Source organism: Dreissena polymorpha, chromosome 2, assembly GCF_020536995.1.
Source record: "Dreissena polymorpha isolate Duluth1 chromosome 2, UMN_Dpol_1.0, whole genome shotgun sequence".
Classification (NCBI taxonomy): domain Eukaryota; kingdom Metazoa; phylum Mollusca; class Bivalvia; order Myida; family Dreissenidae; genus Dreissena; species Dreissena polymorpha.
Window position 1 is genome coordinate 72,102,428 of NC_068356.1, and position 14,136 is coordinate 72,116,563.

General features: G+C 36.7%; 1 protein-coding gene across 1 annotated transcript in view; it reads left to right on the top strand.

Moving 5' to 3' along the window:
* The window catches only part of LOC127867568 (E3 ubiquitin-protein ligase arkadia-A-like), a 30,764-nt gene that overhangs the window by 8,667 nt on the left and 7,961 nt on the right, over positions 1-14,136 (top strand). Inside the window, exons 5-12 of the mRNA XM_052408840.1 lie at positions 321-666; positions 1,142-1,277; positions 4,694-4,858; positions 6,412-6,740; positions 10,525-10,652; positions 11,561-11,690; positions 12,335-12,478; positions 12,940-13,035. Of these exons, the coding sequence (XP_052264800.1) occupies positions 321-666; positions 1,142-1,277; positions 4,694-4,858; positions 6,412-6,740; positions 10,525-10,652; positions 11,561-11,690; positions 12,335-12,478; positions 12,940-13,035 (1,474 nt within the window). The remainder of the gene's footprint in view (positions 1-320; positions 667-1,141; positions 1,278-4,693; positions 4,859-6,411; positions 6,741-10,524; positions 10,653-11,560; positions 11,691-12,334; positions 12,479-12,939; positions 13,036-14,136) is intronic.

A 14,136-nucleotide genomic window follows, 5' to 3' on the forward strand; every position in this document is an offset into this window, starting at 1 on the left:
GTTTCTGATTAGCCTGTGCGGATCGCACTAAAAGCACATGCATTAAGCCCAGTTTTCTCAGGACGCGGCTTAATCAAACATTTAAACACACATTTAAAGATCATATTACAGGGCTAGAAATGAAGTAAACATTCAATGAACAAAAATGTACCCTCTAAACTAATAATATAGAGAATAACCTCGCTTTAAACCAATAACATAGAGGATAAAACTTGCTGTAAAACACCTACATAGACATTTTGTTCAGTTATGCTCTTAGAGAAGTATCTGATGCTTGAGCCATTGAAAGTTTGTTATATGTTGTTGATGTATTCTTTTAGACCCATTCGAAGGCGTCCTGATCCAACTAACAGAACCACTGTGGTGGTAGACCTTACAGAGTCAGAAGACTTTGAAGACCAGAGGATAACCCGAGCTGATCACCATGCCAACCCACCTACTGTTACGCCCCAAGTCTCGGACACAGCCCCAGTAAGAACCTGTGTGGAGCGCGAGCCAGTGATTACGAGTTCTCAGTCCGCAAAGCCGGTTCCCAACCGGTCGTCATGGTCCCCGCCCACACCTGTTGCTGTGAAAACTAAGCCTAGAGAACAGGATCCGACTGCCCCCAACAGATCTGCTGCCTGCCAACATTATTCAGCAGTGAATGAGGCTGTATGTGCAAGGGTGAGTTTTCTTGAAAATGTGGCTTGTTAGGCCAACAATAATACGTTTTTTGATTTGGCTGTATGGTCATAAATTTAACTCTGGTAGGTTTGGAATGAGTTGATTGAGGTTTGTTTATCTTTCACAAGAGTCGGAAAGACCCATATATTGTAAACTAAAATGAAAAAATGTACAAGTATCTAAAATCTTATGGACAAAGATTTCATGCTAATTCATCATCACTTAAAAGGGTCAAGTTTTTTTATTTCATAAAAGGCTGGGGTAAAAGAAGAACAGCATAAATCTTTTGGCATTTCAGGCAAATGTGACTCTGTCTGTAAGTAGGCAGTAATTCCAATTCCATAGTACATTTTTGATCAGAGCGTATACATTTTGCATGTTCTGTTATATGTAATTTAAATGACAGTGATAATCAACACGTTCTATTGATAAGGCATAGTTTCTTGTCAATCTGCAATTTGTTTGTATGCTTCAGCACGTACACCAAGGCAGCTGTGGAGAGCGTTCCCACTGTAACATTGGCAACCCCCCGGGGGTGGGGCCAGACCCCGTACAACCGTGTCACAGTCACGCCCACACACACCCGGGCCATCACACCGAGCATGTGCATGGTAGGTTGTCAGTTGTTGCCATGGAAACTACATGTGTTGTTTAACAGGGGAGCTACTCAAAACCTGATGTCTTTACCCTTGCAGGGAGGGTTTAGATTTGAGTCACACTCTTGGTTTTTCTCTGGTAGATTTTTCGGTCTGTCTGCAAAATTTGTTGTGCTCAATTCTCCACCTAATTACAAGCAACTACAAATAAATATTCAATATATCTTCAGTGTTCTCTGGAAGCACCGGCAGCCGGAGATTTCACCGGTTACATTCTATCTAGATGCCGGATAATTTCCCAAAAATATCAATTGAAATGGTGCAAATACAACTGTTTTATTGCTTAGTCGCCATCTACTTTGAAAGTATATCTGGCTTCTGAATTTTTTCTAAAGAAAACTGTTCAGTGTAGATGGGAAAGCTTCTATTTTTCATGTCCCTTTATCAACTCTTTATGTTGCATATTACTGACAAAACACTGAAGGGTTGGTGAATAAAGGTTTATTGTTCAGACTTATAGAAACTTGCTTCATAGAAGTTAATTCTGCATAAACCCCCTAAACTGGATCCTCTCTAAACAGAATCCTCTGTAAACCGCACAATGTATCCAGTCTTGTGTATTCCCTTACAGAAACAAACATCCAAAATCTTTTCAATACAAGAATCCCCTCTGTTCTGCTTACTTTGATTAAAATCAACCATTTCAAGGGTAATTGTACACCTCTTAACCTTTCATTTCACATCAGACCAAGTGTCAAAACTTATAAATTTCGGATTAAAAACGCCTGTAATAAACAAAGATGAGTGAAAATGTTAATTAAAAAAAAATAATCAATTTAAGAAGACAATTAATGCTTGGTATGTATTTATTCAAATAGAAGTGCTAATATTGATCCTATTTCTTGATAATAAACATACCCTTCTTAAGTGATGTTTCTTTGCCTTAGTGTACAGAACAGTGTTAAATCTTTAATGATGTTAAATTAGACATTATTTATTGTCCCCTACCGGTGAAACCGGAGGGGACCTATGGTTTGCGCTCTTTCTGTCAGTCTGTCCGTCACACTTTTCTGGATCCTGCGATAACTTTTAAAGTTCTTCATAGTTTTTCATGAAACTTGAAACATGGATCAGGGCTTTCCTTAGACCTCAAATCTCAAGAGTCAAGGACTCTTGGGACCATATTTTCAAGAGTCAAAATCAAACTTATAAGAGTCCTAATAATAACGCAGGAGAGTCAATGATTTTTTGCAATTTAAGCAAATTACTGATATATAATATATAAAAAGCTACAAATTAAAAGATATGTTAACATTAATTTCTTACATTGTACTGTCACTACAACACTATGCATTTAACAACAATATCTGAATGATTAATAAATACAAAACATGTATTCTAATACAACATTTACTTCATGTATACAGCAGAGTAATATGTCATATTTTCTAAACAACATCTCAAAGAGTAATATGTCTTACACAACATCTCAGAGAGCAATATGTCATATGTCCTACAAAACATCTCAAACATTACATACAAAATATGTATTCTAATACAACATTTACTTCATGTATACAGCAAAACAATATGTCATATGTCCTACAAACTAACAATCATTTGAGCAAATAAATAAATCATTCATGCATTTAAAGAGTGATCTCAAATGGGTGCCCTAGTAAAGAAAAGGTAATAAAACAACACTTTGACTACACACACGCACACAACTAGCATAAAACAAGCAAACTATCACTTTCTTCTCTTGCACATGTCCTGAAACCTGCGCAGCACATTCTGGGATGGTATAACAGATTCTGGGATCCAATAACTTGGTTTGACCGTTTCGCTTGGCTATTAAATTAAGAATGAAATACACAATGTTAAAAAAAACACATTTCTGCTGGCTATCACAAAAAAACATACGGGTGGCACCTTAACACAATAGCCTATATAAATCGGTAAACTATAAAAGGAAATTATTTCTACTCACCGATAAAGGTGCCTCCGTATTTAATCCCATTAAAAATTCCGACACCCTTTAATTATTTCATGTGCCATCTTCACTGAAGACGTGCGACAAACACGCCGTTTTCTATGCTATAAATAGCTATAAATAAGTCCTAAAAAAATGTTTGGCGTGAATATTTTCATGTAAGATCTATAAACACTTCCATAAAACAGCAAAATTGAGAAGAATGGTTTATAGTATGTTCATCAAAACTAGCAAATTACCCAATCAAGCCAGAATTCATGTATTATCACTTGAATGGGCTTTATCAAGGTTTACAAATATAAATTTACTACATTTTTATGTCCCCCACTATAGTAGTGGGGGACATATTGTTTTGCCCTGTCTGTTGATCTGTCTGTTGGTCTGTCTGTTGGTCTGTTTGCGCCAACTTTAATATTTTGCAATAACTTTTGCTATATTGAAGATAGCAACTTCATATTTGGCATGCATGTGCATCTCATGAAGCTGCACATTTTGAGTGGTGAAAGGTCAAGGTCATCCTTCAAGGTCAGAGGTCAAATATATATGGCCAAAATCGCTCATTTTATGAATACTTTTGCAATATTGAAGATAGCAACTTGATATTTGGCATGCATGTGTATATCATGAAGCTGCAAAGGTCAAGGTCAAGGTCATCCTTCAAGGTCAGAGGTCAAATATGTGGCCCAAATCGCTTATTTTAAAAATACTTTTGCAATATTGAAGATAGCAATTTGATATTTGGCATGCATGTGCATCTCATGGAGCTGCACATTTTGAGTGGTGAAAGGTCAAGGTCAGAGGTCAAATATATCTGGCCCAAATCGCTTATTTTATGAATACTTTTGCAATATTGAATATAGCAACTTGATATTTGGCATGCATGTGTATCTCATGGAGCTGCACATTTTGAGTGGTGAAAGTTTAAGGTCAAGGTCATCTTTCACAAGGTCAAGGTCATCCTTCAAAGTCAAACGTCATAAAGGGGGACATTGTGTTTCCCAAACGCATCTTGTTATTTTTTTGACGTTGAAAAAAATTTACTTTATTGATGTACAAGACAGTAAAAAAGATGTAGTAAATTTATATTTGTTAACCTTGAGAAAGCCCATTTGGGCGAAATATTGGAATAAAAAGAGTGTTTTTTACCATGAAAATATATATCTTTATCCCTACTGGATATTAACTCACTTGAAACCAAGAAAATCCAAGCCCGCCCATACAGTAAGATAAACATGAGTAAGTCTGATTCACAATTTTTCAATTCAGAGTATTTTGGCTTTTGCTAATTTTAATCACTGAACTTTGCTTGACACAAAAATGCGAACAATACACTGAGGCTTTAGGATCAGATTTTCTAGTGTAAAGTTAATAAACGAATCTTTATTAAGGGCTTACTGGTATCCATGAATATCAATTTATTTGCTATGCTGTTTTGCAGGTCGCCGTGACCATGTGCATAGCCACCACAGAGACACGTTGCACAGGAATCACGTCCCTCATGACCATGGTTACCATGGCAACTGGGCCCCTGGGTACCCCGTCCCCTCACACCCGCTACCTCAACGTGGCAACCAGACACCTAGCAACCAGGCCACTTGCTCATGTAAGACTTAACATTGTTGAAGTTAACCAAATTTAAAAGGGTTTTAACCTGTGCTAAAACAGTGGCTCTAGCCATAAAAAAATAACGAATTGAAAACCAGATGTGTTAATGATTGGGGAATAAATTTTCTAACGTTAAGTTTTATTTTGGGTGGAAAACTCCATGATTTTAAAGGAATTTTCTGAGAGGATGTAGCCAATACATGTACTCGGCTAAAGCTTTAGAAAAATATAGCCCAGAATAATATGTTATGTATTACTATGTTGCTAGCCTAACTTTACAATTCCTCACATTTAAACAGCTAATGAAAGAAGTTATTCCATTTCCTATAGCAATTTGGCAAGTTAACTGTTTCCACCTACTAACTTTCACAGTTTTTATCATATCTTTTTGAGCCTTTTATCTAGCGATTATCTACCATGTTACTTTAGGAAGTACAGAGAAAACACGTGAACATAAAAATTAGAGACAAAATTTAATCCATATGTACATGCCCTAAATCAATGTTAACAAACATTTTCATTTTTTACAACACATTTATTTGTAAATACAATTTAAACAAAATTGATGTCAAAAATTGAAAATAAATAGATGATTGTTTTTCCAATATTACTATTAGACCCTGTAATCAAAGTATCGCGTGTGAGTCCATTCAGTACTTCTGTCCACACAAAATAATAATATTTTCTAAGCAATCAAATGAATCTTAAAATATATCATCCCTTTGAACATAGTATTTGTGTGACAGATACTTGTTTCATGCCCAGTGATGTTCCTGGTTTATTTGCCCTAGAACATGGCTGACAAAGCTGTGAAGGGGTCCTGGTCCCAAATGCTATATTGTATGTTTCCAGGTTATGAGACAAATTTTATCCACATGAATATGCTGTTAATTGATGTTGATATAGATCTTTTATTTTTATGCCCCCTTTCGAAGAAAAGGGGGTATATAGTTTTCGCACTGTCAGTCAGTCTGTCACACTTTTTGTGTCTGATCTCTAATTCAATTAGTTTTCATCCGATCTTTACGAAACTTGGTCAGAAGTTGTATCTAGACAATATCTAGGTCAAGTTCGAATATGGGTCATGCCGGGTCAAAAACTAGGTCACGGGGTCGAAAAAACTAATCCAAGGGAAGTAATAAGCTTTAAAAAGACATAATTATCTGACCTACCAAATTATATATTTTGTTAAATAAATTAAAGCGGCGCAGTAGGCAGCATTGTGTTTCTGACAAACACATCGTGGTAAAAGGTCAAGGTCATCCCTCAAGGTCTAAGGTCAAAAATCCAAATCCAAGGGAAGTAATCTACAGACCCCCCCCCCCCCCGTTGGATTGGACAAAAGTAATAAGCTTTAAAGGGAGGTGATTTCTATACCTGCCAAATGATAAATAGAAATTTTATTTCAAAGCGGCGCAGTAGGGGGCATTGTGTTTCTGACAAACACATCTCTTGTTGACATGACATCAAATTTATTTGTAAAAAAAAAAAGATAATATTTATGTCAAACATTGAAAATAAATGGCAAATGTTGTGTTGTTTATGTTGCAGGTTGTGTTCGTGGTGCGGGTCACAGTCACAGCTACCACATGCCCCCAACTCCTTCCCGCGGCCCCATGCCCCCTCACGTGACCCATGTCCAGTCCTCAATGCCTGCCCCACCTCACCCACAGCGGGCACACATTCACCACCACCACTACCATCCCGCCCCCTTTCATGTGCCACCCTCCCCGTTTCCACCGGTGACGGCCATGGCCCACTCGGGACGTCAGCTGGTGCGGCCAATGCATCCGGTTCCCCCGCAGGACACACGCATGCTGGACTTCATGAGGGCACAGATGCAGCATGCTCAGCTTGTGCAGGGATCCAATCTACTGCAGGTAGGCAAGCTGGTCGGGTTTACAGTTAACATAGTCAAACATAAGTGCTGACGTAAATTTGGAGATTTTTAGATGTTGCAAAAATGCATGTTAGGCCATCCTTAAAAATTCTTTTGTTTGGCATAACCCGACCGACCCACTAAAATCGGCCCGACTTAAAAAAATGTTTTGTCACTTTCCAAAAAAAAATGTTTTTTTCTTCGCCGAAAATTCTTTCCGCTTAATTTTGCATTTCCGCTTTTTATCCTTTCCGGTTATTTGCATCATTTAATTGAATGCTCTTTCAAGGATATCTAGAATAGCAATGAACAAAACGCGTACCGGTATTTATTTGAGTTGCCTATTTATATGACATATGCATATGCGATTAATTAGACTTAAAATACAATTAAACTGCTCCTGTTTTCCTCGTATACCTTAAATTAAAATACGCTGCTGTTGTTCAGACTAGTTTGGGAGTAAAAAACAAATTGATTAATTATCACCGTTTAATTTAATTCGGCAATCGGCAGAGATGTGTAATATTATCGCCATATAACTAATTATTTAATTATCACTCTTTAATTCAGATCGATAAATTTTCGGAAGAAAGATGAAAAGTGGTCAGCTTAGATATATTTATTGACGGGTATTGTCACGTTTTTTTTTTCATTTGTTTATCTCTAGCGACCGGCTGCTATTTTGAAGGCAGATTGCGATATTAAATGTGTATTCAAATTATACAACATCTGCGCATAAAATGCCCAAAATAATCCGATTGCTCCACCCTTTCTCACGTTTCATTCGACAACGTCATGTCATGTGAAAGCGAGCTCAATGTTCATTGGCCAGCTACCATGTGCACTTCAATAAAAATAAGGTCAGGTCAAGCGATGTCTAATTGGATACAGACCGGGTTTTGTTAAATGTTCGAATTGCGAACACTTTCATTGAAACAAAGAGACAAATATAGAAAACCAGCACGAGCATTGGCAACATGTTATTATTGGAATAAATGCTTACTATTACAGGGCTCGCGCGGTCGTTCGCCATTTGTGAAAATATAGCGAAGTTGGCTCAAGAAAAATATAATTTGCGAATATGCTAAAATCTCGTTAAATTTTATTGAAAACATCCGCCATTTTAATCCAGATAGTTTATTTTAAACTATTTTTTTCTCTTTGTTTCCATGAAAGTTTTGAAGCGCATAAGGTAGCTGGCCAATCAGCATTGAGTTCGCTATGGGGTAATATTGGGTAATTCATTCGCAGATAATGGAATACGCAGTTGAAACTGTCGTCTGCATGCAATATAATGGCCGATGGCAAAAGTCGTATAAAAAATTAGCAAATGAAAATAAGCGTAACACTCAATAAATTATTTTTAAGCTGATCACTTTACAACTTTCTACCGTCTATCGATCTGAATTAAAGGATGATAATTAAATAATTATTAGTTACATGTCAAAGATGTTACACCTTTCTGTTCTTGATTGAAATTAAAATGTTATAATTACTTTGTTGTTTTTTACTCACAAACTATGCTATTGTAAAGTAATATGTCAACCAAATAGTATATTAATTACGTATTTGCTAGGTTTCTTGTTTTCATTTTCTGTAGTCAAACGATATGCATGTGCAAAATGCCTATAATTTTTAGGACTCTCGTTTTCGGATAAAGTATTTTTTGTCTATTATATTATATTTTCAATGTTCTTTATATAAAAAATAGACTTACGAATACACTTGCGGTGATACGGACGGTGCAGAAAATATTTACCAATTTCCTTTCATGAGGCAGAAGACTTGGAGCTTTATTTGATGATTACCTTTCAGTTTGGTATATGTTGGAGTTCAATTTCAGAAAATAAATACTATAAAAAAATAAAATCCCTACCTACCTACCCACCCAAATTTACCTGGGTCGGGTTATGCCAAACTAACAATTTTTTAAGGATGGCCTTAGGTGTTGAGTGCAAAACTATTGTATGTGCTTAACATGTTTGTATTAGATACAATTGTTTTATTCTTGACCCTCTATTAATATCAGTCTTGAAAAAGAGGTTTAATAAGTTTTTTTAAATAAACGCCATTGTTATTAACGATTTATTATCTGTTTTCTTTCATAGCTAGAACTAATAAAGCTTTGTTAATTATCTAATGCTGTTTGACTGTAAGTTTTCTGATCACGTGTCACACTATGGTAGAGGAGTCAGTAATTCTATTGAACGGTACTTTACCATGCAGGGCTTCCACTGGCCCAAAAATTTCTGTAGCCAACATTTTAGCCAAATGGATTTTTTTGTAGCCAAATTTTAGAAACTGTAGCCAAAGTATTAGCAAAGCATTCGGAACCACCTGTTGTAAGTATAGGCTACAGTAGTGTAAAAGAAGAAATTCAACAAAGAAGCTTTAATATGTTTATTACTATAATCATCATGTGTGCATAACAAAAAAAACACTGTTGTGCAGCAAAGTACACATTAGTCATAGCCGACACTACAGCCCCTTCACTTTTGGATTTTGCTGCAGCCTGCGCATTTGTCATGGATGTTTTCAGACTAGACGCTTGTGAGGCCTCTTTGTGATCTGAAATAAACAAAATCAAATATGCTAAATTTCAAAACAAAAAACTCATTTTGAAAAGTGTCAATATATATTTATTATGAACATAAATTATTATTGTTATTTTTTATATATTATTAATAATATACAAAATATTCATGTATATACATTTTAATATTAATGATTGTCATTTTTTTTATTACCTTTAGATTTTTCGTGTTTTGAAATGTTGTATTTTTTCAACATAATACACCCAGGTGTGAATGAATTTGATTTTTTAAACTGTATGCATATTTTGCAATACATCGTTTTTGATTTTGCATTATAATCTAACCACATGAATTCTGAAAGCCAAACATCTTTAAATGATCTATTATCAGATTTGATTTTTTTTGAGACCGGGTCATTATATTCGTCAGAGTCCAAAGGACGCTTATTGCCTATGGTCGCCATTATGGCAGTCACAATTTCCGACTCCTTCGCCGTAAATGTAAAGGGTTTTATACCCCTTCATCTATCGTCATTCACAATTGTTACGCATTTAGCCTTTAATCATTACAAACATTACAAACTTCTCGAAATTAAAATCAATTATTAACTTCTTTACTTACGTTTATTGTGTGACTAAGTTGATAATTCGCTAACGGCTTTTACTCAAATTGATTGAAATCAGCAGCAATCTTTAATCAGATGTAATTGTTTATTTAAGCCGATAAGATCGACGGTTACAACAGTCAGTTTCCTTCGTCTCGATATCCGGTTTCTGACAGGTGTTAATGCAGACTGCGTATCAATTTTGCGGGTCAATAATACGGCGATGTATTGAAGCACAGTCTAAAGCTGAAAAAGTTTGCTATCTGGAATGGTATTTGTCAGGAAAATAATCGTTTGGCAAAAACGTTTGGCGTACGATTTTTTCCTGACAAAAATCGTTCGCCGGACGTTTTCGCCAAACGATTATTTTATTCGCCTATTTTGCTAAATTCTCGCCATTGGCGAATCTGGCGAACAGCAGCGGGAGCCCTGCCATGTATTGCATGCAGTTTTATGCCCAAATTTCAATTTAAAAAAATTGGTGTGCATTATTGATTCAAACAACGCAATTCTGAGTGCTAACTTGCGATATTATTTCTGCTATCCTAAATATCCATAATAGACACCAAGTTTGGCAATACAAAATTGATTGCACTTTATACATGGTTGAGCGCAAATCAAGGTAAAGTGTGACTGATTATTTTCAGATCCCCCCTCACACGATGGTAGAGGCCCCAGTGCACCTGCAGCACGCCCAGAGTGCCTGTAACCTGGATACGGCTCCTCGTCTCCATGGCAACATGCAGACTCCAACCTCCAACCCTCACACACAGAAGTAATTTACCTGGCCTTGTTACTCGCATGAAATGAAATCAGCAAAGACTGGCCCGGTGACTCCCATGAAATGAAATCAGCAAATACTGGCCTGGTTACGTTCATGAAATGAAATCATAAAATGCCCATTGTTTGCCCTGTCAATTTTCGGCATCCATTGACAAGAAAGGGTGTAGCTGGAAATTGATGAAACTTTTTAAAGTTAGACTAGGAAGAAAAACTGTTATACAAGTATTTTTTCAGAATTATAGTTGCCAGTTTTTCCTTACTTCCTTCTGTCAAACTTTTGTTACAGTTTCTCAAAGCACCTTCAATACTTTACCGATCTTTCATATTTGGCATGTAGGTACCTTGCATGGACCTCAATCTTTTGATGAGGTTTGAGGTCACTAGGGTCAATGTCAAGGTCACCGAGGCTGATCATAGATTTTTCCGTCACACTTTTGTTACAGTTTCTCATACCACCTTCAATACTTTACCGATCTCTTTCATATTTGGCATGTAGGTACCCTGCATGGAATTCTACCTTTTGATAAGGTTTGAGGTCATTGGGGTCAAGGTCACCGAGGCTAATAATAGATTTTACGACCTTTCTTAATAGATTCAAGTTTTTAAGGCTTCATCTCAAAACCTTAGATACTGATGAGAAGCAAACAGCATAAAACCTGAACAGACTGCGAGTTACTCGCAGGCTGTACTGGTTTTATGCTGTTTGCACATAGCCATTTTCACTTCGCTTCTAAGTGGGAAAGGTTTAAGAAAAGTTATTAAAATATATCATTAATGCTGTGTTCAGCCCAATAACAATAACATACCAAAATTAACCCATGTTATTAATAACTATGTGATCACATTGAAAACAAACAGATTGCCTCTACAAGTGTGTAGTGCCCATTGCTTCTGTTTCAGTGTCACTGGGTCTGGACAGCATCAGCACCTCCACCACCACCTGCACCACTACCACCACGCCAGCGTCCCCCGCCTACACCACTTCACGGCAGCCCTGCCCCCTGGCATGCACTATGGCATGTCCCTCATGGTGAGTACAACATTCAACAGGGCTTTTTTGTGGTATAATGAATCTCTATGGATGAGCCACTGGCCTCACCAACTGGCCTATTTTTGGTATCTTGGACTCCCCCCTTCTGCTGCCCTTTTTGGGCTAGCTGATGATGGTATGTTGAATACTTTTTATCTCACCTTTTACGTTTACATGCTCATGGTCTACTTAAGTGATCGCCTTTTTCCATAGTTTGCCATGTTTCCTTTGCCCGTCAACATTTTCATTGTTAACACTCGAGAGGGCATATTTATCGTCTGATCTCCATGAAACTTGGTCAGAAAATTATATCTTGGCTGACTTTGAAACTAGGTCATGTGTGAGGTGAAAAACTAGATCACCAGGTCATATTTAGAAAATAGCATGTGAACCATCTATAAGTCACATTCGTGAAACATGTTTGTATTTAATTATTTTTCAAATTTTAGCATGTGAAATAAATTAATGAATGAAACATTATTAAGCGATTCAGGTAGAAGTTATAAGCTAGTTAAAAATCCAAAAAATACATTGTACCTGTCAAGTTACAGCTTGTCCAGAGTGAACCTTGAACTCTTTTATTCGTCAGTTCTGACACTGAATCAAGAATTTCATGCTTATTGCTATATATTTTTTGTGTCAAGCGTCCATTCCCGGATTTCCCGGCCATGCCTGACTTCACACCACTTCCACCGCCTCACTCCTTTGGCATGCTGCCAAGGAACATGCAGATGAGGATCCAGCTGGGACGGATGATGTTCAACCCTCATAGACCTCCCACTTATGAGGTAGTATTGGTAGTGAATGAAAGGCTGCCATTGTTTTTCTTCGCTCTGTTCCCTTTTACCAAACTTGCTTCAATGAAAAAGAGTTTTGTGCTATGATAATGGGATGGGCATACATTATTCCCTGTCATTCTGTGTCCTAGTGTGTTGTGTGGGATGTTCATATAGAATTGATGACCCAATTGTACATCATGGGATTATAAAAGACTTGGCTAAGATGATCATCATGTGACGAAAACGCTTCACATGCAGCAACCATGTTGCTTGCTTCATTGAATCAAAAAGTCAAGTTTACAGCTGACACTTGTGCAAATCTCATATATCAAGTTGTATAACAAGGTACACAGATGGCTCACAAATATTTCACTGGACATAATAACCAGTGTTATGTATCAGAATACTAAAAGGAGGTTATTTATAGTTGTGTGGCATGTTGTTCACACCAGTTGTATCCCTTGTGACAGGAGCTACTGCACCTTGAGGAGAGACTCGGGAACGTGAACCGCGGGGCCAGCCAGGACACCATTGAGCAATACACTCTGCCACACAAGTACAAAAAGGTATGTGCATCTCTGTTATCAAAGCAATTCACCCTGCAACACAAGTACACGTAGGTATGTGCATCGTTGTAATCACAAGTATAACAAAATAGAAAACTCAGTACTCACAAACACACTAAGTACTAAAGTACTGAATTTGCTATTGCCTTGAAAAATGCCAAGATGGTTTTTCATTTTGACAAAACCTCTTAAGAATCTCCCAAACTGAAATCATACTATTGTGGTCAAAGAAATTTCAACTGGAAAAGCTTCATGTAACTTACAAGTTCTTCAACACAGTGGTGCTAATGTTCAATAGTTATATTAAAGTTTGAGTACAAATCTATGTTTTGCGTACTGCATATTGGGGGTTTCAGATGATGGTAAACACACAAACATTTCTTTATAAATTGCAATATTCCTGTAAATTGCTAAAAAGTGCAAGCGGTCATAATCAACACAGGGTTGAGGGACATGCCGTAGTGCAAGGTTGGTGTTGCATTGAAACAATAAATTTAGCCTCATTGGATTTTCGGATAAAATATCTAATAAGTGCTTTGCATTTATGATTTTCCAAAACCACTACTGATCAGACAATAAGTACAAGAAAGCATGAAATCTGGAAAGGTGTTGATAAAACTGTATGTAATCTGGAAAGGTGTTTATAAAACTGTTTGAAGATGTTATTTCAGTTTTACACTGCGTGTCCTATATAATATGCTCTGTTATAATACAGAATCTAATATAACGCAGGTTGGGGGGATATTGAATTCTGTTTTTGGCCAACCCTACATTTCTGATTCAATTCCAGGTTTAACAACTTCATGCATTTTCTGAAAATTCAAAGATGGCATTGCTCGCAGCTTGCTTAATTCAAGCCGTGATAAGTTTATCTAAGCAGGTTTCTGTTCATGTTTATTTGTAGACAATATCTCTTGAAGTATTTTCTGCTTAACTGTAATTTAAAATGTAACAGGAAAAAAGAAATTAAAGAAGTTCTTAAGACAATTTAGATACATGCAAATGCAGGTTTATTGTAAACAGAAATTTGCTTGTACTTTCAGCAGATTTTCAGAAAATATATACATGTTGCATTTAATCTTAATTTACATTCAGTCATCC